Source organism: Gadus macrocephalus, chromosome 9, assembly GCF_031168955.1.
Source record: "Gadus macrocephalus chromosome 9, ASM3116895v1".
Lineage (NCBI taxonomy): Eukaryota > Metazoa > Chordata > Actinopteri > Gadiformes > Gadidae > Gadus > Gadus macrocephalus.
This window is the reverse complement of record NC_082390.1, coordinates 13,906,709-13,932,280: the sequence shown is the minus strand read 5'-3', so window position 1 is coordinate 13,932,280 and position 25,572 is coordinate 13,906,709. Positions and strand designations below refer to the sequence as shown.

Sequence of the window (25,572 nt, the reverse complement as noted above, 5' to 3'; positions counted from 1 at the left end):
TTGTGATACTATTAGAGGACTTCTACGACGACAATAGATCCATAAATAATACCTTATAGTGTAGGTAGCTTGCAAAAATCACGTTTGTCTTGCATCAAACGTGGCGTAGCCCAACAGAATATTGGACGTGACCCTGAGTAACCCCTATTCGGAGGTTGATCATGCTATTCCCAGATGTCTGTACGCCGTCCTATTGTACTGTTCTCTTCTCTCAAAGCCCCTTCTCAGTGGAGCCGTCTGTTGGGACTCTGGGTCCCGGGGAGAGCGTGCTGGTGACTGTCGACTTCTCCCCCAGCACCACGGGAAACCACAGAGAGGACCTGCTGCTGCACTACCATACTGGTGAGCCTGTCCCAGCCTGGGCCTTCCCTACCTATAGATAGATAGAGATATAGATATAGATATATAGGTATACCACAGAGAGGACCTGCTGCTGCACTACCATACTGGTGAGCCTGTCCCAGCCTGGGCCTTCCCTACCTATAGATAGATATAGATATATAGGTATACCACAGAGAGGACGTGCTGCTCTACCATACTTGTGAGCCTGTCCGAGCCTGGGCCTTCCCTCCCTATATTTATATTTAGAGAGAGATATAAAGACATATATTATGTCTTATTATCTGTCATATCATGATTGTTGATCTGCATAAAGGCCCACACATGTATTAATATAAACCTTATTTTACTTTTACTTACACACACACGCATACACACAGACAGACAGACAGACAGACAGACAGACAGACAGACAGACAGACAGACAGACAGACAGACAGACAGACAGACAGACAGACAGACAGACACACACACACAAGGGGGAAGCTACTGCCGTGTGTGTGTGTGCACACAGTGGCGAACACGTGTTCGATAGCAGGGTAGCATATTGATATTGAAGGTTGCAGTGGGCTTGTCCTCTGCATTTGACTTCTTGTGAATGTGGACGACTATCGTGTTGGGGAGAGATAAGCCAGGGTAGTGAGAGGATGTGCTGAGTCCCTGGGCTGCGGTGGCTCTGAGGCGGCCAGCTAGGCAGAGTGGTGCAGTAGTTACTGTCCATTGTCTTTGTCTCTCTGTCTCTATTCCTGTCTGTTTGTCATTCTGTCCCTGTCTCTGTCGCTCCCTCTCTCTCTCTGTCCCTCTCTCTGTCAGGGCCATTATCCGCACTCTCCACCTTTCTCTCTTTTCACAGCCTTTCGGTGTTGTGATGCTTCGACTTCTCTTTATTTATAGATATACATACACATTTCCTTTATCGAATGCTTTGATTGCTTCTCAGATTGCCTGGTATTGGGTATATTACAAATGAGATACCACTATACCACCTGATATATCTACAAAATGTGTGTGTGTGTGTGTGTGTGTGTGTGTGTGTGTGTGTGTGTGTGTGTGTGTGTGTGTGTGTGTGTGTGTGTGTGTGTGTGTGTGTGTGTGTGTGTGTGTGTGTTGTGTGGGATTGAGGCCAAACCATCCCGGCTTGGTTAAGGCCAAAGGATTCTTCTAACTGAATGTCTAATGTATTGGATTCATTGACAAAAACGCCACTATTATATTATTAATGTGGATATGTATCAAATGTTCTAAATAATGTTCAATAATACCATATAAAGGGAGAAGAAGTCCCAACGGAATTTATAGGGAATTCAAAATGTATGTGTCATTATTATTGTGTAAAACTGACTTGTCAGATACTCTTGGTAGTTTCCCTAACTTGCAGGAATAACTTTGTGTGTCCTTAGTTGCTCTGGTAATTAACCAGGCTGTCTGCACATCAAAGGCAAAAAGATGAGGTTCTTGAGTACCAGTGAGAAAATTAATAAACCTTGTATCTCAAAGGATCAATTAAGTTAGAAAATATCACTCCCTGACTTGTTTTAAAAGATAACTAAGGTCAACACCATCTGATAGGTTTTAATGACAAACGTAACGCAAAATAAACATTTCTCAGATGAACAAAACCTATTTGATGAACCAAAAAAGACGACACTCATTAGACAGACACATTTCTAATTATAATTATGATAATAATAATGTTCCTCATCATCATCATCCTCATCGTCATCCGCTTATCCGGGGTCGGGTCGCGGGGGGAGCAGCTCAAGCAGGGGGCCCCAGACTTCCCTTTCCCGGGCCACATTGACCAGCTCTGACGGGGGGATCCCGAGGCGTTCCCAGGCCAGTGTTGAGATATAATCTCTCCACCTAGTCCTGGGTCTTCCCCGAGGTCTCCTCCCCACTGGACGTGCCTGAAACACCTCCCAAGGAAGGCGCCCAGTGGGCATCCTTACCAGATGCCCGAACCACCTCAGCTGACTCCTTTCTAAGTAAAGGAGCAGCGGCTCTAATCCGAGTTCCTCACGGATGGCTGAGCTTCTCACCCTATCCCTAAGGGAGACGCCAGCCACCCTTCTGAGAAAACTCATCTCGGCCGCTTGTACCCGCGATCTCGTCCTTTCGGTCATCACCCAGCCCTCATGACCATAGGTGAGGATAGGAACGAAGATCGACCGGTAGATCGAGAGCTTTGCCTTGCGGCTCAGCTCTCTTTTCGTTACAACGGTGCGGTAAAGCGAACGCAATACCGCCCCCGCTGCTCCGATTCTCCGGCCAATCTCACGCTCCATAGTACCCTCACTCGCGAACAAGACCCCGAGGTACTTGAACTCCTTCACTTGGGCTAAGGACTCATTTCCTACCCGGAGTAAGCAATCCACCGGTTTCCTGCTAAGAGTCATGGCCTCAGATTTAGCGGTGCTGATCCTCATCCCAGCCGCTTCACACTCGGCCGCCAGCCGATCCAGTGAGTGCTGAAGGTCACAGGCCGATGATCCAATGAGGACCACATCATCTGCAAAAAGCAGTGACGAGATCCTCAGACCACCGAACTGCAACCCCTCCCCACCACGACTACGCCTCGATATCCTGTCCATGTATATCACAAACAGGATTGGTGACAAGGCGCAGCCCTGGCGGAGACCAGCACCCACTGAGAACGAAACTGACTGGCTGCCGAGAACACGAACACAGCTCTCGCTTTGGGAGTACAAAGATTGGATGGCCCTGAGGATAGACCCCCTTACCCCATACTCCCGCAGCACCTCCCACAGTTTCTCCCGGGGGACCCGGTCATACGCCTTCTCCAGATCCACAAAACACATGTAGACCGGATGGGCATACTCCCAGGCCCCCTCCAGGATCCTTGCGAGAGTGAAGAGCTGGTCCGTAGTTCCACGTCCGGGGCGAAAACCGCATTGTTCCTCTTCAATCTGAGGTTCGACGATCGGCCGAACCCTCCTTTCCAGCACCTTGGAGTAGACTTTACCAGGGAGGCTGAGAAGTGTGATACCCCGGTAATTGGCACACACTCTCTGGTCCCCCTTTTTGAACAGGGGAACCACCACCCCGGTTTGCCACTCCTTTGGCACTGTACCCGACTCCCACGCGATGTTGAATAGGCGTGTCAACCATGACAGCCCCTCAACACCCAGAGCCTTTAGCATTTCTGGCTGGATCTCATCAATCCCTGGGGCTTTGCCACTGCGGAGATGTTTGACTACCTCAGTGACCTCCACCAGGGAAATTGACGACGACACACCATCAACCTCGAGCTCTGCCTCCAACATAGAGGGCGTGTTATTCGGATTCAGGAGTTCCTCAAAGTGTTCCTTCCAACGTCCGACGACCTCCTCAGTTGAGGTCAACAGAGTCCCATCCTTACTGTACACAGCTTGGATGGTTCCCCGTTTCCCCCTCCTGAGGTGCCGGATAGTCTTCCAGAAACACTTTGGTGCCGACCGAAAGTCCTTCTCCATGGCCTCTCCGAACTTCTCCCACACCCGCTGCTTAGCCTCCGACACGGCAGCCGCTGCAGCCCTTCGAGCCTGTCGGTACCCTGCAACCGAGTCAGGAGTCCTCCAGGATATCATATCCCGGAAGGCCTCCTTCTTCAGTCGGACGGCTTCCCTGACCACCGGTGTCCACCACGGTGTCCGAGGGTTACCGCCCCTTGAGGAGCCTAAGACCCTGAGGCCACAGCTAGCCACCGCAGCTTCAGCAATGGAGGCTTTGAACACCGCCCACTCCGGCTCAATGCCCCCAACCTCCACAGGAATGCCAGAAAAGCTCCGCCGGAGGTGTGAGTTGAAGATACCTAGGACGGGGGCCTCCTCCAGACGTTCCCAGTTCACCCGCACTACTCGTTTGGGCTTACCAGGTCTATCCGGAAATTTCCCCCATTCCCTGATCCAACTCACAACCAGATGGTGGTCGGTTGACAGTTCCGCCCCTCTCTTTACCCGAGTGTCCAAAACATGCGGCCTCAGATCAGATGACACGATCACGAAATCGATCATCGATCTTCGGCCTAGGGTACTCTGGTACCAGGTACACTTATGAGCACCCTTATGTTCGAACATGGTGTTTGTTATGGATAATCCATGACTAGCACAGAAGTCCAATAACAAACGACCGCTCGGGTTTAGATCAGGGAGGCCGTTCCTCCCCACCACGCCTCTCCAGGTGTCTCCATCGTTGCCCACGTGGGCGTTGAAGTCTCCCAGCAGAACTACGGAGTCCCCTACTGGAGCCCCATACAGGACTCCATTCAGGGTCTCCAAGAAGGCAGAGTACTCTGAGCTGCTGTTTGGTGCATACGCACAAACAACAGTCAGAGTTTTCCCCCCTACAACCCTTAGGCGCAGGGAGGCGACCCTCTCGTCTACCGGGGTAAACTCCAACACCGCGGCGCTCAGCCGGGGATTTATGAGTATCCCCACACCCGCCCGGCGCCTCACGCCCTTGGCAACTCCGGAGAAGAATAGAGTCCAACCCTTATCCAGGAGTACGGTACCAGAGCTGAGACTGTGCGTGGAGGTAAGCCCCACCAGATCTAACTGATAGCGCTCCACCTCCCTCACAAGCTCCGGTTCCTTTCCCCACAGCGAGGTGACGTTCCACGTCCCCAGAGCCAGCTTCTGCCGCCCGGGTCTGGTCCGTCGAGACCCCTGACCTTCGCTGCCACCCATGTGGCTGCGCACCCGACCCCAACGGGTCTTCCCACAGGTGGTGGGCCCATGGGATGAAGAGAGGGGGGGTGCCACGTAGTTTGTTCGGGCTGTGCCCGACCGGGCTCCGTGGCAAACCCGGCCACCAGGCGCTCGCCATCGAGCCCTCCGTCTGGGCCTGGCTCCAGACGGGGGCCCCGGGCTTCCTCCGGGCCGGGTCACATCTCCTCTTTTTTTGTTCTTCATTGGAGTTTTGTGAACCATTCTTAGTCTGGCCCCTCACCTGAGACCACTCTGCCATGAGAGACCCTACCAGGAGCACAAGGCTCCAGACAACACAGCTCTCAGGTTCACAGGGACACGCAAACCTCTCCACCACGATAAGGTGACGGTTCCAGGAGAGGATAATAATATATATAATAATAATGTTGTAATAATAATGTTGTCATTCATAATTATGAAACTGCAGTAATTATATCATATGCATAGCTAGCTTAAAAACGTGTTAAAAAAAGTTACTAGTACTTTTTCTTTACAAATGAATGTTGGGTCAACAGAAACTTCTCACAGAGTCAAAACCCACTTTCTCATTATTGACTCATTATCGAGTTGATGTTCTACATCAAAGTTGTCTCACATGCTAATTGTGCTGTTCTAGAAGTCCGAAAAAACATAACCTTTATTTATTATTTTACAAGATCATTATAGGCAGCTGTACCATGTGGTATACTAACTATAGCTTAGAAGTGCTTGACATCAAAATGATAAGTATGTTGTGGGAGAGCAGAAAGAAAACCATTCCAATGTGCAGTAACGTCGCTGGAATATTACAGTGGCAATTAAGGGGATCTTGAGAACATAATGTAAATGATTGCCTGCTCATGTTGTTTGGAAGATGTTGGATTGAAATAGCCCTTTTGGTTGATCATTTAATTTTAACATACATCATTTGTGAGATCCCATGAAGCAAACCGAGACTCTCCTGGTATTGTCCGTGTTTGTCTTCTGTATGTTTTTTGGTTGTGGAATATATCAATTCATAAAGCAGCATATTAAAGTATGATTTCACTCATACAGAGAGTGGATTAATGCAATTATTCTATGTCAGTGTTGTGTGTGTTTATGCTCATGTTGCTGCATGTATGCTTACCCATGTGCGGTGGAACTGCGTAAACATTGCGATCAGCCGATGGAGACAGAACCCACTGCATTAAGCTTTTATAAAGTTAGTAGAAGAGGATAGGCATGTGTGTCTGTGTCTTTCCATGCAAGCACTGTGTGAGTGCTTACATGCATGTGTTTGTGTGTGTTTGTGGTTCGTGTTTGCATACCCAAATGTGTGTGTGTGTGTGTATGTGTGTGTATCTGTGTTTGTGTGAGAGAGAGTATGTTTCAGAGCGCAAATGAGTGCTTGTGTGTGTGAATGGGTGAGTATGTGTGTTGCTCTCTTGTATATTGCACACCCATGTGTGTGTTTGTTTGTGTGTGTCTGTGTGTGTGTGTTTCTGTTTGTGTGTTTGTGTGTGTGTGTGTGTGTTTGTGTGATGTGCGTGCATCTGTGTGTGTGTGTGTGTGTGTGTGTGTGTATGTGTTTTGATGTGCAGGCCTGCATTTGAGTGTGTGTGTGATGTGCATGCGTTTATTTGTGTGTGTATATGTGTGCGTGAGTCCGTGCGTGATGTGCATATGTGGTAGGGAAACTTCACTACACCACTTAAAGTTCCTTGGGGATTATCATTTTTAATTTAACACCTATCCCTGGGCTCAGTCACTCTCATGTATCCTTCAGCTCTGCCTGCTGGCTACGGTTCTGCTTTGCTCAGTCCCTGGGCAGCTACAGCCCCAGCCCCTAAGAGTCAGCCGCCATAACCTACATGTCTTCTGCTGATGCTGGAGAAACTCCATAATCCACCTGGGGTGGGATTTCTTTGGGTGTCAGGATGGTGACGAGCCAATCCTGTATCCGCCCTTCCACGCTCACTTTAAAAATGTGCCCAGTCTTGATTGGAGGAAGGGGCAATGTTGAGATAGGGGTGTCGTATTTAGTTTGTCACCTTGGCTGTGAAGAGGCATTATATGATACTTTGCTCAGCCATGTGAAAAATGATGCACTTTGTGTAATATTACTGAGGGAGGGAGAGAGAGAGGAATGTGGAGTAATTGATTGAAACAGCGAGAGTTGCTCTTTTTTTATTATTTACTGAAGTGTTTTATGCTTTCACAGAGAAAATGGGGGGTGGTAAGGCATGCAGAAAAACAATGGGATTAATTGTGTATCTCTTCGCGTCAATTTGATCAGAGCTTGGCCAATGATAAAATTGTCCAGATTAATCTATTTCCCTACCTGGTCCACAATGATTACCTCAGTCACATCCAACAGAGAGAATCGGTCATAAAGGAGTTTGACTTCTTTACTAATCAAAACTCAAAACGTACCCTGCAGGTTTTCTGTAGGATGTCCATCCTTTATCGTCTTTTCCTCATCAATCAGTACAAAAGTGAGCAGTGGCCATCCCCTTGTTTTTTCCCATTTCATTTCCCAGTTCATTCAACATAGATTTATTTTTATTTTTTATTAACACTTGAAACTACACAACAGTATCACAAGTGTTTTATCAGAAATGTGCTGTGATGTTCAGATTAGGTGCAGCATAAGAAAGCCCCCTGCTTTGCCGGCCATGCCGGTCTGCCACCAGGCCAGCGCTCTGCTTTCCCAACCTGGCCCGATGGCCATCAGCTCTCTGGCTCCTCTGCAGGCGCTCCAGCGCACTCTTTCTACTGGGCCGCTGAGTTTGTGTTTGCCTCTGACCTTCTTTCATTTCTCTCCCTCTCCGTCCCTCCTTGTGGTTGACTCTCTCTAGATGGATTTTAACCTGAAGATCTCTTTGTCTGGAATGAAATGGTTGCTCACTGGGGCCCCCTTGAGGAGAAGAAAAAAATGCATTTTATTTGAACTAACCTTCTTACATAGAAGTCCGAAAAACTCTCTATTCTCATTATACATGTGTGCATGTGTGTGTGTAGGGGTATATTTATGTTTACATTGTTTGTATTTATACGGGTATATATATGTGTGTCTGTATATATATGTTTATATATGTATATATATATGTGTATGTGCAGTATATACTATATATATGTATATATTGTATCTGTATATATATTTATATATACATAAATAATTATACAGATACATATATATACATATGTATATATATATTATATATATATATCAATATGTATATATGTGTGTATATACACTACCGTTCAAAAGGTTTGAACGGTTTGATTCAACAGTTTTCAGCTGTGACAGCATAATTGCAGAAGGGTTTTCTAATCATCAGTTAGCTTTTTAACACAATTAGCTAAACAATGTACCATTAGAACACAGGAATAATGGTTGATGGAAATGGGCTTCTGTACTAGCCGGCTATTGCCAGACCAAGCTCCATCATAGATAACACATATTCAAATCGCTGCCAATGTCTAGACTGAATGTCTGATTAATTAAATGTGAATGTGAGAGAGAGAGAGCGAGAGAGAGAGCGAGAGAGAGAGCGAGAGAGAGAGAGAGAGAGAGAGAGAGAGAGAGAGAGAGAGAGAGAGAGAGAGAGAGAGAGAGAGAGAGAGGTATACATACACACACACACGTTGATCAGATCTTTTTGTGGACGATAAATATGGGCAATAACTAAAGCTTCACGTGGTTCTTTGAGGGAGCGTAATCTCCTCAATTGAAAACCTGCCCATCGCTACAGAAAATCCTGACAGTGCTTGGCTTGAAAAAACGAATCAAACTTCAGGTTGAAGTTCAATATTTTCTCAGACATTCCTTCTGGACCAAGTCCCAGAAAGCAGCTTGTTAGGGTGTGTGTATGTGTGAGTGTGCGCGTGTGCGTCTTTGTGTGTGTGTGTGTGTGTGTGTGCTGTTGCAGCCCGGCATTTGGGAGATTACTTTGCTGGGGAACGCGTGTTGTTATTTTCAGCCCTGCCAGGTGTAGCTCCCCATCGGTTGGGAACCGCTGGAGGGGGAGAGTAGAAGCCCTGACACATGCGGTGTGTGTGATTGGGCCACGCACGTTCACCCCACACCTTCTGATTTAAATCTAACCAAACCCCTGCTCTGAATTTACATAAAGCCATTCCACTCCGTCTGCCTTAAAGAAACCTATTTGCATTATATTTCTTTTTATCGCTGGCTTTTTCCTGTTGTTGCTCTGCTTTGCCAATCCCACGTGCACCGCGATTGGCTTCTCCTGTTTGCTGGTTAAGAGGCCAATTTGATGCATACTTAAGACCATGGCAATCATTGGATGCATGTTTGCACATGTGTGTGTTATACCTTTTCCTGTGGAGACTCACTATGTATTATTAGGTTTCCATGATGGGGTGGGATTTCCATGATGATTTCCAAACATGATAATTTTCAGCGTGTGTCAGCCTGCAAATGGGATCCACATTTGCACATTTTTTCACTGCATTAATGAAGCCAATCCATGCAGTCCTCCAATACAATACAGAAAACTCACTATGCGTCTAAAACTAAGGCGCACCCGCTGTCCATATGGATTCACAAAACCGCAAACAGCAACTATGAGCGTTAGATATATCCACATGATCAGACTCTTTAAAGGACCTGCTTAGGTTAGCTTTACACATTGAAACACCCTTCTCACAACTAGTTGGCAACTTGCAACCAAACTGTGGAGAGTGGCGCCGAAAGAAAGCCATTTGAATTCTTCCACCACCATGCTTTCGTCTCTTGTCCCCTGCCAGGTGAGGAGGTCTCCATCGGCCTGCACGGCGTGTCAGAGGAGTTGGACGTGTGTCTGAAGCCTGACTCGGTGGTGCTGGAGAACACCTTCATCTCCCTGTGCAGTGTGCGCACCGTCTCCCTGGCTAACCCGGGCAATGCCCCTCTGCGCTTCTGCTGGAAGAGTTGGCCCAGCCAGCACGACGAGGACGTGGACACCATGAGGTAAACGCACAGAGACACACACACACATACACACATACACAAATACACACGCACAAACATAAAGGCAAGCACGCCCACGATGGCACATGCACAGGAGGCACACACACTCTACAACACCACTTGTGCACGGGAACAATAATGCACAAACACAAACTTGTTATGTCAGCCCATTGAAAGGAAAATAGTGAATTTCTTCTTCAGGTGAATTAAACTAGCATGCATTAAAAAGTGGCATCAGAACGGCCTTAACCCAGCTCACATTCCCAATTAGTGGGGGAAAACCAAGCACAACGTTTGATGAAATGTGCTTCACAATGAAGAGCCAACATCCAAGGCACTGAGTGACAAGGGGCCCGTGCCCAAAGCCCCTGACCCTGTCTGCTCCCAGGGAGCTGGTGTGCTTCTGGATGGATCAGGCCCATGAAAAGAGGCTCATTTGTGAATGGGTTGAATTCGGAGCGGGTTACAAACATATTTAAAGAAACATTCAATTGAGTTCTCCTTCCATGGTCACCCCTTCCGCTGACCATTTCTCCTTTGGCGCTATGCTGAAACCATGTCAGAGAGTGCTCCGAGCTGTGGCAACAGGAAGAGATGGAGATGCAGCGCTTCCTGTTGGAGTGTGAGTCCAACCCAGTGGAGATCCACCGTCTGCCCATACTGTCCCGCTCGTACCGGGACCGCCCCGCCGCCAAGGACCCCCTCGCCACCTCTTCACCAGGCTGCATAGCCATCGAACCTGTGGTGAGTGTGTTGGGATTAGGTGTGTGTTTGAGTTTGTGTTTGTGTGTGTGTGTGTGTGTGTGCCTGTGTGTTTTCAAGGAAATCAGTGTGTCGGGTCTCTTCCCCTCTAGTCACACAAATCAGATCAATATCTATTCTAAAGTTTGATGGCAGACAAGCTCCAATCTGGTTGAACAGGGCGGGCGGATGTTTCACTTTCATGCCATTGATAATAGTTTCGACCAATCACGCTGCTGGCGGGGATCTGTAAGCGCGTAATTGGCGAGCAGAAACTTGGCCAGCACTAGTAAACTCCAAAAGAAAGTGTCTGTAAAGGTTTCAAATCAACCCTTGTAGACTGGCCACTGTAGAAATACCCTCATTAAAATCCCTTCTGGAAGCTTCATCCAAGTGCAATCGAGTTTTCTTTGGTAGAATACGTCTACGCCTCCTACCAGAAGTTTGGCTATAACATAGTGGGACTCCTGGATCCAAGATTACTATCTCTTTCTCGTGAGTGTTTACATGTGTGCGTTTGCGTGTGTGTCAGTGCATGGGGTTAGTAGAAACTCTGTGTTCCTCAACAGTGGCTCCCATAGTATCAGGTCACGATAAGGTAGGGGATACTGCCACTCTATTCGTCTAACTCAGCACGGCTGTCTCTGGGGCCTTGGTGTGTTTCCAGGTGATAAATCCCGACCACTCATGCCATTCAACTCCATTGAAATGGCAAGTGTGCGCTCTGCGGACAGGAGGGGTGTACACGGACAGCAGAGAGGGAGAGCGAGAGGGACATGCAGAGATGAAAAAAATAATAATCTCCTGATCAAATGCTTGCTCAGATACATACCTTGGTGTATGTATGCAGGCTTTTCTGTTGATATCTATATATATATATATATATATTTTATTATTATTTTTTTTATTTTTTTCTCTATCCTTCTTTTCTTTTCTTTTGTTGGTTTGTCTCCTTCTTTCTATGGCTCCCTGCCTCTATTCTGTTGGACTCTATTCCTGGTGCTCCTCACACAGAAATGTACATATGTTTCTCCTTCTATGGGTCTGTGGCCCATGATCCATCGGTCAGTCAATCTGTCTGCCGTGTCTCTGTCTGTCTGGTTAACCCTGTCCATTCCATTGTGTGTGTGGTCCAGGAGGGAGAGATCTATCCCAACACGACGGTTCAGTTCACCATCGTCTTCAAGCCTCTGGAGGCTACAGTCCACCATCACACGCTTTACTGTGACGTGACAGGTGAGTTTGAACACAGAACACAGGCTATAGTCGATAACTACAGCTGTTCTGGGTTCAATTAGACTATAGTCTATCACAACTGCTGTTCTGTGTTCAGTTAGGCTAAAGTCTATCAGTACAGCTTTTCTAACCCGTCATTCATGGTTATCATTAAAGAGAAAGGCCAAATCTGAAGCACTCGATAGTGTATACAAAAGCACCCTCATGGTTATTATAGGTCGGCTTGCATATAGCAAACTTTGATTAGTACTGAAATGTATGCTTCTTGATAATCATTGTAGCTGGACAGTATTCCAGTAGACCTAGTACAGTCCCAGAATTACAGAGCAACAATATACACCTCCAACGCATACATGTGTACATGCATCAAAGGCTTGTTGTATTTATTTATATTTGTATGTATTTTAATCAATGCGTGAATTAGTACAGCATGTGAACAGCTCCTCGTTCATGGCTGATCCATTTGCTGCCCACTGATCCGCAGTACTCTGGAACCAGCCCACATTTTCATATTAAGCACACAAATCAACCTCAGGGCACAGAGAAATCGCCCCTGACCGCGGCAGGTAGAAGCCATTTGCATGGGGCCTCGGAGTGTGTCCCCTGAGCCGGAGAACCTATTTCCATTCATTTCCATGTCCTTTATCCCATTCATGTCCCCCACAGCTGTGGTAACCAAAAGCCAGCGCCATTCTGCGCCCTATTCCTCTCTTCTATTGTGTTATGTTGAGCCTCTTTCCGTGGCCCCACTTTTATCTTTTTATTGAATCCCGCGGGCAATTGTGTAAACGTCCTCTCTTCCTGTCGGCACGCCCGCTCAGGCCAAAGATCCCGCTTACCCCTGACCATCCGAGGAGAGGGCATGGGGCCCAAGCTGCGCTTCAGCTACAACGTGATGGACATGGAGAACGTGGTCATCGGGGACATGGACCACTATGAGGTGAGATAGAGGCGCTATCAGCAAGTGGAAGAACATGCTGAGCATGATGCAGGGCGGCCGGTATGAGTCTGCTGTGGCGTATCGCACCGCCCCTCACAAAATCATGTATCATTCATTCCATATAAAAACACCTGTGGTACAGGTGTTGGTGTCAAACAAAGGGCTGATCGATGCCCCCTTCAAGCTGTGCTGCCCAGACACCACCTTCGGGAGCTGCTTCTCCATCAGCCCTGAGGAGGGGGTTCTCGCGCCGGGGGCCAGCCAGGTGCTGCAGGTCAGCTTCTCCAGCCGCACCCTTGGAGCCTTCTGCGAGGACCTGATGCTCAGGGTCGAAGGACAGCCTCAGCCCCTGAGCTTGACCTTCAGGTGAGCTACTTCCTGTCCCTCCCCCTCCGGGAGAAGAGGAGACAAATGGTTGTTGATTATGCAGTCCGGTCCAGTGGTACTGCTTAATACGTTGGACTCATTTTGAACTTAGAAGTGGTTTGGTGCGTGTGTTTCCTGTCCGTTTGGCTTTTTTTTGTCACCGTGCGGAGAGATTTTAAAGATATTTGAAATCTCAATGAGACTTAACATAGTTCAATAAATATGCATTAATTTCACTCACTGGTAGAGGAAAGCGCTTGATTTGGTTGTTGTCTGTTTGCAGAGGTTGTGTGATTGGCCCCACCTTCCACTTCGACGTCACTGAGCTCAACTTGGGAGATGTGGCCTTTGGTGAGGTTCATGAAGCACTCAGTATCAGCAGCCCCGTCGGTCAACCCTATCGCCCAAAACAAAATAAAATAATACCTTTGATGCAAGACCAACGTTATTCCCATTTGGATTTGTATTTCAATTGGCTTTTGCACACATTCATTACAAATAAAGATACGGCAGATCACAGATGTCCACGACCAGATCTCTTACACCATGGCTCAGCTGCCCAGCATCTGTATGCATTTGGTTTTATAAATGAGAGGCTTTCAATTATTCAGTGGCATCAGCCAGTGTGTCTAAAACCATGTTTTAGACGCCATAATCATAAATAAATATATCTCATGTGGCATCAATTGTGTTATCACCTCAGAGTTGTGGAATACACTTAACAGGTTGAAATTTGTTCATCTCTAGTGATATTGTTTTGTGGAAATGTATCACATGAAATAATGCATGGTTAGCAAAATGCGATGATTTTAAACAACACATTGTATCAACATTTCTTAACACACTCTCTCCGTCTGTCTGTCCAACCATCCATCCGTCCATCCATCTGTCTCTCGATCCATCCGTTTCGCCTGGTCATCTTTCCGTCATTTCACCCACCCTTCTGTCCTTCCTTCCCTCTAGGCTTCCCTCAGACGTTGAGCTGCACCCTCTTCAACACCTCCCTGGTTCCCCTGACGTATGCCCTGCGTGTCCTGGGGGACGGCGCGGGCCCCCCCAGCGGGACCAGCAGCCAGCAGGTGACCCAGCTGACCAGGGTCCACTGGCGTAGCGCCGCGGCCCTGGATCCCCACGCACGGCCGACCGAGTTCAGCCTCAGGCCGGCCGCGGGCACCATCCGGGCCATGTCCGACGTGTTTGTTGAGGTAACCTGGAGTCAGCACACCTGCTGCGTTACAAGATTTGAGCTAGTCTGGTGTCGGGGACTAACGTTGATGTAAACCACCAGAGGATCAGTTGACTGAATGATGTCAGTGTCTGAATGATTGTCTATTGTACTGTATCCTGTACAGTACATTTGATACAGATTGCATTGGTCAGTTCATTATTCACTCATCCGTCTCATTCTATCCATCTCAAACAGACTAAATGGTTCCTGTTCAGTAAAAGGCTTGATGCATCTTCAATATTACTCTTTGGAGATTACTGTTGTATTCTAGATTCATTGTTTAGGTTTATCCATTTACATCATTTCTTATGTCAAATCTAAAACTTATTTAGTTTGATTTTGGTTCATGTCTCTCTTTTGAACTGGGTGAGTGGGTATCTCATGATCATATTATTAGCGGTATGTATTGTAGTATGCATACGTAATGTGTGTGTTTTGTTGTGTACAGGTGACACTGTGCTCAAACACTGTGAAGCGGTACCAGGTAGCACTGGTGGTCGATGTTGAGGGAGTAGGAGAGGAGATCATGACTATTCCCATTACTGCCAGGTATGTCAATCCTTTGCACACATACCAGTACATATAAACGTGTGCACACACACACACGCACACACATACACAAAACATGCATGCATCCACACACGCACGCACGCACGCACGCACGCACGCACACACGCACGTACGCACACACGCATGCACGTACGCACGCACGCATGCACACCCACAGCCTATGAACCACAAATTGGGCAAGGATGGGCAAAAAACTTTTTGCCCATCAATGAGAAGGAAGATCAATGAGCACGACTCTTACCCATGTACAAGAAGTTTGACAATATTCCCAGCATAATAAATGTAAATTATTAATACACCATATTTAATTGCCAAGAAGGGAAAGCTTGATGAGGTTGTCTAAATAACCTAATGATCATACAAGCCATACAGATTTATTACTTTTATCGCAGTTTCTTAATGATTTCCTTTGAGTTTGAAGTCTGCAAGCCGCTAATTACAAACAGGACATGGCATTTAGCAGTGTGCCACTAGCTTGTTTGATAATCTGCACATTATCGTGTGCAATTATGATTTAGCTTTCATGCTCAGAAAATGTGTTTGCCTGGATTGACCGGGAGTAATATGCCATCATATTAGAATATTACATTAAGGTTCTTGAACTGGTTGGATATTCATAATTGATGATGATCTTTCGCTCAAGTGACCCCTCGCAAAACCAAAGTGGTTTCTTGGGTTGGCTGACACTGCATATTCAAATAAGATGACCAATCAAAACACCCACAGCAGCTGAACAAATTCATAACTGAGACATCCCAGACATAGATCACACCTGTGATTACACAGGTGGCCTTACTTAACCGATCCCTTTACCAATAATGTTAACCAGTATATAAAGAGAGCCATAAATACAATACTAGAATTATAAACATGTCATCTAAAACTATGCTTTTCGTTTAGCCTCAGGACCAACATGTGTCATTAGTCATCAAAGGGCTGATCTCAAAGTTTTCAGTTTTGTGTCTTTTGCAACACCTTTGGTGATACAAACCAGACACAGATTCAAACAGTGTCGCCACTGGCACCCAATTTGTAACATTCATTTTAATGTTTTAAACTGGGCTTTCATCAGTGGGCCATAGGCTCAATCACCATTGAGAGACCTCATTCAGCAGTGGATGGTGACTTAACATTCATTAATTTACTTGAAAATCGCCACTTAAAGGCCAGAGCCAGAAATCATAAATGAATTACCAATATGGCTGCAATCAACAATGTCTGCCTTTCTGTTCTGTTAAAAACTGCCCTACTGCAATAATAGGGTCTAAACTCAATGAAATAGCAGGCCTTTGAAACATGAATTAACATTGCAATTAGTTTATTCATAGAATCCTTTCTAAAGATTAATGTTTGGAATATGCTTTGCACCCCACTTAAAATACCCACCAGTTGAGAATCACTGGTCTAAAATATCTAAAATATCTAAGATGGAATATGAATTACATGTGGTTGTTTTTTTTAATTATTTTTCTTCTTTCACTCCCTCTTGCTCGCTTGCTTGCTTCCTTGTTCCCTGCAAAGATGCTTGGTGCCAGAGGTGATGGTGGAGACCCCGCTCTTGGACTTTGACCAGTGTTTCCTGGGCCATCCATACACGCACCACGCACGGCTGGCAAACACCAGCCACCTGCCTGCCTGTTACGGGCTGCTGGACCAGGTAAAACCCCTTCACTGTTCAACCCCCTACTCTGTGGACCGAGGTTATGCACCAATCTGTAGAGCAGCATACATGCCTACGCTTGTTTGCAAAGATGGAGGTTTTCTCCGTCCAAACAGGCAGGGACGACTGTAAGAGAAATGTGGTCCAAGGCTACCCTTGACCAAACTAGATTACCATGTAGTTTGACGAGAGATGGCTTGTTTTCCAGACCAAATCTCTCACGCAAGTGAAACGCGCTGGGAATGTTTGTGACTTTAGTGTAAACATCGATGTACGGTGTGCTTTTTAGGATCTTTTTCTCTGGTGTAAGCAGGGTCTGTGTGTTCACATGCCCCCTCTCTTCACCGTGTTGTGCTAAGGAACACAAGGAGAGTCCATCCATGCTGTGGGGCAGTTCTGTTCCCAGGGGCCTCATCCCTGCTGGAAACTCAGTGGAGGTGCCCCTGTTCCTGTTGGCCAAGGCCATTGGCCGGCAGCACGGCACTGCACGCATAGCTGTGTGGGGCAGTAATCATCGCCCCCTGGTCAGTGGCACTGTACACGTGTGTGGGAAATGAGGTGTGGTCGTCGTAACGTGAAGGCAGCGGAGGAGGTTGCTTTGTCTGTATGATGAATTACTGTGCGTTACACACTCAGAATTACTGAGTGTGTTCATTGCCACCCAGGAAAGAGAGATGTTTGGATGCGTTTTGAAATACGGTGTTTGTTGTTACAGGAGGTGCGCTTAACATGTGTGGGCAAGGGTCCAGCCGTGCACATTCAGCCTCCGAAGGTGGACTTTGGCGAAGTCCAGGTTTTAACGGACGTAACCAGAAAACTGCAGCTGATAAACCAATCGCCAATCCCAGCTCACTTCTCTGCACATATGGTACATTTGCATACAAAAAGCATACACACACACATGCCCACAACCATTAGTTTTTTCCGGTGTGATTGAAATCTGTAATTATAAAGTCATTTTGGATGGTTTGTTAACTTTGGACATAATGGATCGTACCACTGTAATGGTCTTTTGAATTTAGCTTTTTCTTTCCGCCTTAAACCCACACTAATAACACAAAGTATTTTCCCCCTGCAGACTTTTACGAGTTTAATATAACACCGTGGTCGCAGGCAAGTAGTGTAGAAAGAGTATTATGTCAATATTAGAATAACAATATATGTGACTATATGTCAATTATTGTAGAATAAAATATAATATGTGTGAATATTTAGCTTGACTCGGTCGCAGTCATTCACACGATGTGATATGAAAGATCAGCTCTATACTCTGACTACAGCACAGACAAGATGTTTGCGCTCTCTCTCTCTCTCTCTCTCTCTCTCTCTCTCTCTCTCTCTCTCTCTCTCTCTCTCTCTCTCTCTCTCTCTCTCTCATTCTCTCATTCTCTCATTCTCATTCTCATTTTCTTGCAAAAGGGAATGAGAGCTCAGTTACCCTGTCCTCCTCTGAGGACAGGGTTAAACAGCAGTCAGAGTTTGGGAGTGGTTTTTCCTCCTCTGCGTTCTCGGGCATCAATCGATGTGTATTCTCCTAGAATGACTCTGTAATCTACTTGGTAGCCCCCCCCATTCAGATGATTCAAGGAACCCTACTCTGATGCTATTCTATTTGCGTCGTCTGAATCGTATCGACACATGGGAGCTTTACTGTTGTTCCTAAACATGACCTCAGGTTAAGCTGGTAGGCTATTAATTACGGTGCGCTACAATGGCTAGCATCGTAAGTGCACACAATAATTCCTCCCATTGGCAGACTGCAAAAGGTATTGAGACAGAACCATTTCTCATCTTGTCAGACCTGCAATGTAAACGTGTCTGCTGTCCGTACTGCTGTCTCCCTACAGAAATGCTGCAATGCGTTGTGACTCCCCTGCCAACAGCCAGGGATCCAGGACACTACCCTTTATTTAGTGATAATATATTGATTGTTTTTCACTGTATAATTTCCCCGAAGGGGATCGGCTGCAGCAGACACTGCAGCAGTAAGACAGAGTATAAGAGGGAGAGAAAGACCCTCCTGATCTGGCACTCCACCACCCCACTCTCGACCCCTCCGAAAGTGTGTGTGTGTGTGTGTGTGTGTGTGTGTGTGTGTGTGTGTGTGTGTGTGTGTGTGTGTGTGTGTGTGTGTGTGTGTGTGTGTGTGTGTGTGTGTGTGTGTGTGTGTGTGTGTGTGTGCGTGCGCGTGTGTGCGTGCGTGCGCGTGCGTGCGTGCGTGCGTGCGCGTGCGTGTGCGCGCATGCATGTGTGTATACGTGTGGGTTTACGGTGGATACTTTAGGAAGAGGTGACCATCCAAGGTTCAACCAATTTCTTAGCCATAACAATTGAAATGTCTCTCTCTCCCCCTACGTGTTTGAGGTGAGGGACATGTCTCTCTCTCTGTGTTTGAGGTGGAGTACATGTCTCTCTCTATCTGTGTTTGAGGTGGAGCTAATCTCTCTCTCTCTCTCTCTCTCTCTCTCTCTCTCTCTCTCTCTCTCTCTCTCTCTCTCTCTCTCTCTCTCTCTCTCTCTCTCTCTCTCTCTCTCTCTCTCTCTCTCTCTCTCTCTCTCTCTCTCTCTCTCTCTCTCTCTCTCTCTCTCTCTCTCTCTCTCTCTCTCTCTCTCTCTCTCTCTCTCTCTCTCTCTCTCTCTCTCTCTCTCTCTCTCTCTCTGTCTGTGTGTGTGTGTGTGTGTGTGTGTGTGTGTGTGTGTGTGTGTGTGTGTTTGAGGTGGGGGACGTGTCCCCGTGGCGTGTGGAGCCCCGGGAGGGAGAGCTGGCCCCCGAAGGCCAGCTGGAGCTCAGGGTGGTGGTACACCTAAGGGACACGCTTCCCTTCCAGGGAAGGCTGCAGGTGTGCATCCAAGACAGCCAGACCTACGACATCCCTCTGTCCTGCACGGGCGTGGGCTCCACCATCGTCAGCGACCGGCCCCTATACCCCAGGCTTGATCTTGGAACTCACTTCAGGTACAACAGCAGCCCTTTCTCGGGTTTAAGTCTTGCTTTCCTTTCATTCATCTTATGGGTAGTCTAGTGGATAGAAGAAGACTAAGACATGAATGTACATGGCTATCAATCTATCATCTATCTATCCATGTGTTCATCTTTCTTTTTGTCCATCTATCATCTATCCATCGATTCATGGATCCATTGATCCATCTATCTATAAATCCATTGATCCGTCTATACACTTATTGATTTATCGATTCATTGAATGGATCCATGGATCCATTGATCCATTGTTCAATCTATCATGAATAGATACTGAGTCTTGTAATATTTCCCAAGTCAAGGGGTCTTCGAGTATCCCTTCAGGCTGACCAACCGTGGCCAGCGGCTGCATCGGATGCACTGGGCTTCCCCGCTCTTCCCTCCTCGTGCCTACAAAAGAACGGCCAGGGATGAAAACGCCCTGCCACCCATCACCACCGGCAAGACAGGCGGCGGGTCTCGCCTCTCTTCCCCCAAGGAGAAGCCTGTGTTCAGCCTCAGCCCCTCCCGCCTGGAGCTCTTCCCAGGCCAATCCGCTGACGTGGTTCTGACCGGATCGTCTGACACCCCTAGGGTGAGGCAGCGTTCAGTCTCACTCTGCATCAGTAGTCCCCAACCCCCCTCCATCGTCTGACTAATGCTTACATGGTTTGACATTTTGGATAAAAGGATTAATCAATGAAGGGAAAGGTATTTTGTTTATGTTTCAATTTATCTTTTTTCATGTTCTTCACATTTGACCTGTACACTGGCTGGGGATTGTGAAGAAACTTAATTGTTTATTTATTTGGTGGAAAAAGTTCCACTTCTAGTTTTAAGTTTGATTTTTAGTTTGATTTCTTAAAAAACGTCAAACTGGAAAGGCAAGGGTATGTTTCTGGTTAAAGCCCTAAAGCCTTGTGTACCACATGACATAAGTCCCTAGGAGATTATATTTTCGAATAATGTCACTTTTGGTTGCACGTGAGATCCAGTCAGGACATCCACATGGTTCCTTCCCTATTGTACTGACGCCGGCTTTCATCCCTTCTCATTGGTTCAGACGGTGTGTGAGCGCCTGGCATGTTTCGCCATGCTGGGTCGGGAGGTCTGCTACGAGCGCATCATGACTGTAGACATCACATGCTGCTTCGTGGCCCCTATACTCTGCTTCTCCTCCAAGCAGCTCACCTTTCCTTCCAAGAAGGTAGGGGGAAACAAACGTAACCCAGGCTCATGTTTGCGTGGAGATAAAATGACCAGGAAAATTTTGCTTAAGTTGATGCTTGGGCAGATTTAACATTTGCCGTCCTAATCTTTTAGGATTCTGCAACGTCAGAGATGAATAAAGTATCTATCTACTCAACATTTAATCTTTCTCCCGCTGTTTTGCTTGTTATGCTACCATCATGTATGTCAACCATGGTCCCCAATGAACTCCTAAAAACCCTGGAAGGAGGATGCATTGCTTCCCAAGGTTTCTTCCTTGATCATTAAAGGTCTTTTCCCTCTTCCCTAGAAGAGGGGGAGCCTCTTCTAGGGTTAGGGGTGTCATAGATGCATGGCCTGCAAAGTCCTTTGAGACTGCAACTAGGATTAAGGTCTCCGCAAAAATACAATTGATGTGGCTTCACTTAATGACTTTGTCAGCCCAGGTTTCAGTTTCACTCGTTCCTTCATTGTCTGCATGAGAAGAAGCATGTGGCGTTGGTGTTTTACAGGAGTCAGGGCAGAGCCTCGTAGCACTATACAAGAGGCTTGTGCTGAAGAATATCTCCCCTCTGGCCCTCTCCCTGGAGCTCCGTCTTCCGGAGCCCTTCTCTCTGTGTGACGGCCAGGGAGACCTCACTGTTGCTACCAACAAGGTGCCCAGACCTTCACTCTTTACTTCCACAGATATTCAATCGAGCTGTGACTTGGTGCCGTTGGTTTTAGACTGCAATTACAATACATTTTGATGAGATGGTTAGAACTTGGGGGAATCTGAAGGGAAATATACTGCAGAAGCAGCCTTGTGGCAAATGGAAGAACCATAGACTGAGACTGAGAACCGAGACTGATGAAAATGTCAAGGCAGTTTCATCTTGACTTTCCAAGAATTGGAGAGCATATGCTCAATAATATTATAATCTGTAAATGTGTATCATTAATTTACTTTAACATCTCAAATATCGAATACACCCGCACAACATTGCTGCTGCTTTTGGTTAGGAATTCAGAATGTTCAATAGAAAGTGAATTCAGACTCGTGGCTACGATTAATATCCAAATCATTTGGGCCATTTGGGTTACCTCTGCAGGGATGATGATCTTCTGTTCCTTCAAACCAACAATAATCTTACTGTCTGGTAAACCTGAGCAGCAGCATCAGCAGATGAAAAAAATAATAGTTATTCAGTTATTGTTATGGCCTTTTAAGTTATATCATCTGACATGTTTTGCCTTGACCCAAAACTATCTGAATCTTGGTATATTGTCTATAACAGTTATATTTCGCAAGTTTCGAGTTTAATAAAACGTCAGTACTGTGTTTTGACGTTTTTGCTTCCCAGGCCATGCTGTTGGATAGTGGTGCGGAGAGGGATGTGTGGGTCTGCTTCAACCCAGTGCTCCACTGCCAGGACAGACAGTCCCTAGTACACGACGAGGTACCGACAGCTCATTTTGTTCCATGAAAAGCACATCCCCTCTGCACTTCCGCTGTGTTTTAGAGGACCACGTCTAGTCACGCTAAAGTGATAAAAGCATTTTGCTTACATACCACTTTTAAAAGCACATGGTATGTAAGCATGATAAAATGGTGGCCGTGCATGTATATGAATTTATATCTGCTCATAAACACCTGCTACTTGCTGAGCCATGCACTTTATGGTTGTGCAAGTTAAGTGTAAATCCAGACACATTGTGTGTGTGTGTGTGTGTGTGTTTGTGTGTGTCTGTGTGTGTGTGTGTGTGTGTGTGTGTGCGTACGTGTGTGTGTGTGTCTGCGTGTGCGTGCGTGCATGTGTACGCTTGCACATGTGTGTGTGTGTGTGTGTGTGTGTGTGTGTGTGTGTGTGTGTGTGTGTGTGTGTGTGTGTGTGTGTGTGTGTGTGTGCGGTACGTGATCCCCCTGGCTCAGTTCCTCCTGGTGCTCTACCGGGACCACCCCCAGCGGGACATGGTGGCGCTGCAGGCCGAGGTCCACTTCCCCAACCTCAGCCTCTCCGCCTCCAGCCTGGACTTTGGCTGTGTGCTGAACCAGACCCACAGCCAGCGACAGCTCACCGTCACCAACTGCTCCTCCCTGGCCGTGAGCTACTGCTGGAGGTTCCTGGAGGAGCACAGCCCCCCAGCTATAAGGTGGGTCAGGGCGTGGCACTGTGGCCGGCTCCCGTCCAAAATCAGCCCCACCGTGTCACCTCTGTCTCTTACATTAGCTTCTAATGGCAGCTGGGGGAGACCACGTGAATTCAGTCCATTGGACACTTTATGCATTAAAGTACTCAAGCGTTATGCGTGGCAGCACACACTGCCTGCCATGGCGGCTTATTTTAAGAACTTACATCAACCCTCCCCCCACCCCCCGCCCAAAAGGTTACTTTGTACCTGTCAAGCATGTCGGCTGGCGGCAAGCAGACTAGAAACAGCATTAAGGAATGAATACGGCAGTCATAGAAAATGGTACACTCCACCACCGCCTCGTATTTTACTGGCTCGGTTTTATGATAAGAAATCACAGACCAGTTTAACCTTATGAAGAGACCAATCCACCAGGGAAAGTAGAGATAATGATTTTTTCTACTGTGTGCTTTGTTCAGTACCGTGTGTGGGTGTGGGTGTGTGTGTGTGTGTGTGTGTGTGTGTGTGTGTGTTTTTGTGTGTGTGTGTGTGTAAATACCACTCTCTGGGTCTTTTACGCAGCCTTGAACCTACAAAACGCTTCCGCCTGCAACGCATTATAAATCATTCATCTCCTCACCCTGGGCTATTCTTCCACCCAATAGTCCTCACATTACTTTCTTTCCCTCCCTCCCCACCTCCTCCGCTGCTCCCGGTGCGAGAGCTTTGCCTCCACCAATTGATTCCTGCTTCTTCCCCATTCTCTCTCGCTCCACTCTTCGCCTGCTTTACACTTATTCCTTATCGGCTTTCTTCTCCCCTTACTTTCCTCTTTCTTCTCATACCTCGTTTTGCTCCCCACCAACTCTTCTTATTGGTGGGTTTAAAAGGCCGTCTAACTTATTCAACTCCCCTTCTCCTCCATCCCTACCCCAAAACCTGTGCTCTTTAACTAGTGTCTCACTGTACACCAGAAGGAAGGCAAAAACACTCAGGCACCCCAGCTCAGCTAATTACATCTCTATCGGTAATTAAACCCTCAGCCCTCTTGGCGATTGGGTTGCGGGGAGTTTTTTATTTGGCGCGTGGCCTCATTCCGACGCTTCGCCTGAAAGCTGGCGCCGCTTCCAGATGTATGGTCCCCCCGTGGCTGCTTAGTGTGCAGGATGATGGATCGTCTGATCGACACGCACACGCTCTGCTGATGGAGCGCCCTATGGATGACTCGCTCAGGGCCGCCACGCGCTGAGCTTCAGAACTTTGTTGTGATAAGTTAGTGCTATCCAAGTCTGTGTGTTTTGGCTGCATGAACGGGAGGCACAGATCCCGCTGGAATAAGGAAGGACGGCTCTTCTTATAGGACGACAGCTGGACATCTTGGAGGTGTGTGTGTGTGTGTGTGTGTGTGGAGAGAGGAGGGTAATGGGTCGATACCCACCGCCCCCTGGCCTGCCCCTTATATATCTAAGTTGGAAGAAGTCACATAAGCCATCTGCTTGCACCTTGTGTGCTGCAAGACCCATGGGTAGCTAGCTGTAGAGATCCTGACCTCTTTGCTTTCCACACTTTTCTTAATTTTGGGGTTTAGGTTTCATGATACTGTTGTGAGTGATGGTAGTAGGATCAACAGCATGCAAGCTGTAACTCATGTTACTTCAATGTTTTCATTGTTTTACTGTCGTAGAAGGAGACTGGATGCCAGGCTGGGTAGGACGATCGGCAGGCCACTTTGTCAATCAACTCTAAAGTACCTTGACATCACCCCTTTGCTCCCTAAAATAGGATGTGCCGTTTGATGTTAACACCTCAAAGAGCAGCTTCAAAGGAATCGTCCCCACTCTTTCAAGAAGAAAATTCACTTCTGTGTTCATATCCAAATTAGGAAATTATTTCTGGAGCAGATGGTTGTTTGACATCATTTTCGGCGTTGCGACTGAACAACGTATCTCACTACCATAAGACTGGATGACGGGACTTGCCAGATTGGTGGTGAAGGTGTTTAGTGGTTGTTCTGCGGGTGGAAGCCGGTTGCTTTCCTTCCTGAATGAATGACTCTCTGTAGCGTGTCCACATTGTGCCCTCAGAGGATCAGCTGCGCTGGGCGTGACATCATCTCGGAGCGCGGATTCTGCTCACCACCACTGCCGTTCATTGTACAACGCAGGGAGGGGAAGGAAGACAGCCCATAGACATCGCAGCAAGGGACACTTTAAAGAAAGACAGGCCTTATTCTTGGGAGATGCACACACATGCACGCACCCAAATACACACGCAGACACAGTATCACAAACACACAGACACATGCAAGCAGACCAATACACACACACATACATATGCCGGAATACCATTTGAAGCTGTTATCTGTCAGGATAAAATTGTAGAGTATAGAGCCCTCTTCTCCCTCTCTCTCTCCCTAAAACAAATACACTTGCAGAAACACACACACTTGCGCAGACGCACACAAACATTAGTTCACACTCTTCCCATTTCCCTCTCTGCTGACATGCCAAGAGATTCATTCTTTGTTCCTTCTTTGAAGTAAGGAATTTGTGGGTTGGAGTGCTGCTGCAG

The 25,572-nt window shown here is 47.0% G+C and overlaps 1 protein-coding gene across 1 annotated transcript in view; it reads left to right on the top strand.

The window, feature by feature from the left end:
- hydin (HYDIN axonemal central pair apparatus protein) overlaps positions 1–25,572 on the top strand; it is a 77,558-nt gene that overhangs the window by 6,999 nt on the left and 44,987 nt on the right. Inside the window, exons 7-24 of the mRNA XM_060061589.1 lie at positions 218–342; positions 9,780–9,981; positions 10,545–10,725; positions 11,859–11,958; positions 12,780–12,898; positions 13,041–13,264; positions 13,548–13,615; positions 14,228–14,469; positions 14,941–15,041; positions 16,584–16,719; positions 17,082–17,246; positions 17,438–17,590; positions 19,439–19,677; positions 19,999–20,275; positions 20,744–20,887; positions 21,402–21,545; positions 22,233–22,328; positions 22,802–23,022. Coding sequence (XP_059917572.1) covers positions 218–342; positions 9,780–9,981; positions 10,545–10,725; positions 11,859–11,958; positions 12,780–12,898; positions 13,041–13,264; positions 13,548–13,615; positions 14,228–14,469; positions 14,941–15,041; positions 16,584–16,719; positions 17,082–17,246; positions 17,438–17,590; positions 19,439–19,677; positions 19,999–20,275; positions 20,744–20,887; positions 21,402–21,545; positions 22,233–22,328; positions 22,802–23,022 — 2,937 coding nt within the window. The remainder of the gene's footprint in view (positions 1–217; positions 343–9,779; positions 9,982–10,544; positions 10,726–11,858; positions 11,959–12,779; positions 12,899–13,040; positions 13,265–13,547; positions 13,616–14,227; positions 14,470–14,940; positions 15,042–16,583; positions 16,720–17,081; positions 17,247–17,437; positions 17,591–19,438; positions 19,678–19,998; positions 20,276–20,743; positions 20,888–21,401; positions 21,546–22,232; positions 22,329–22,801; positions 23,023–25,572) is intronic.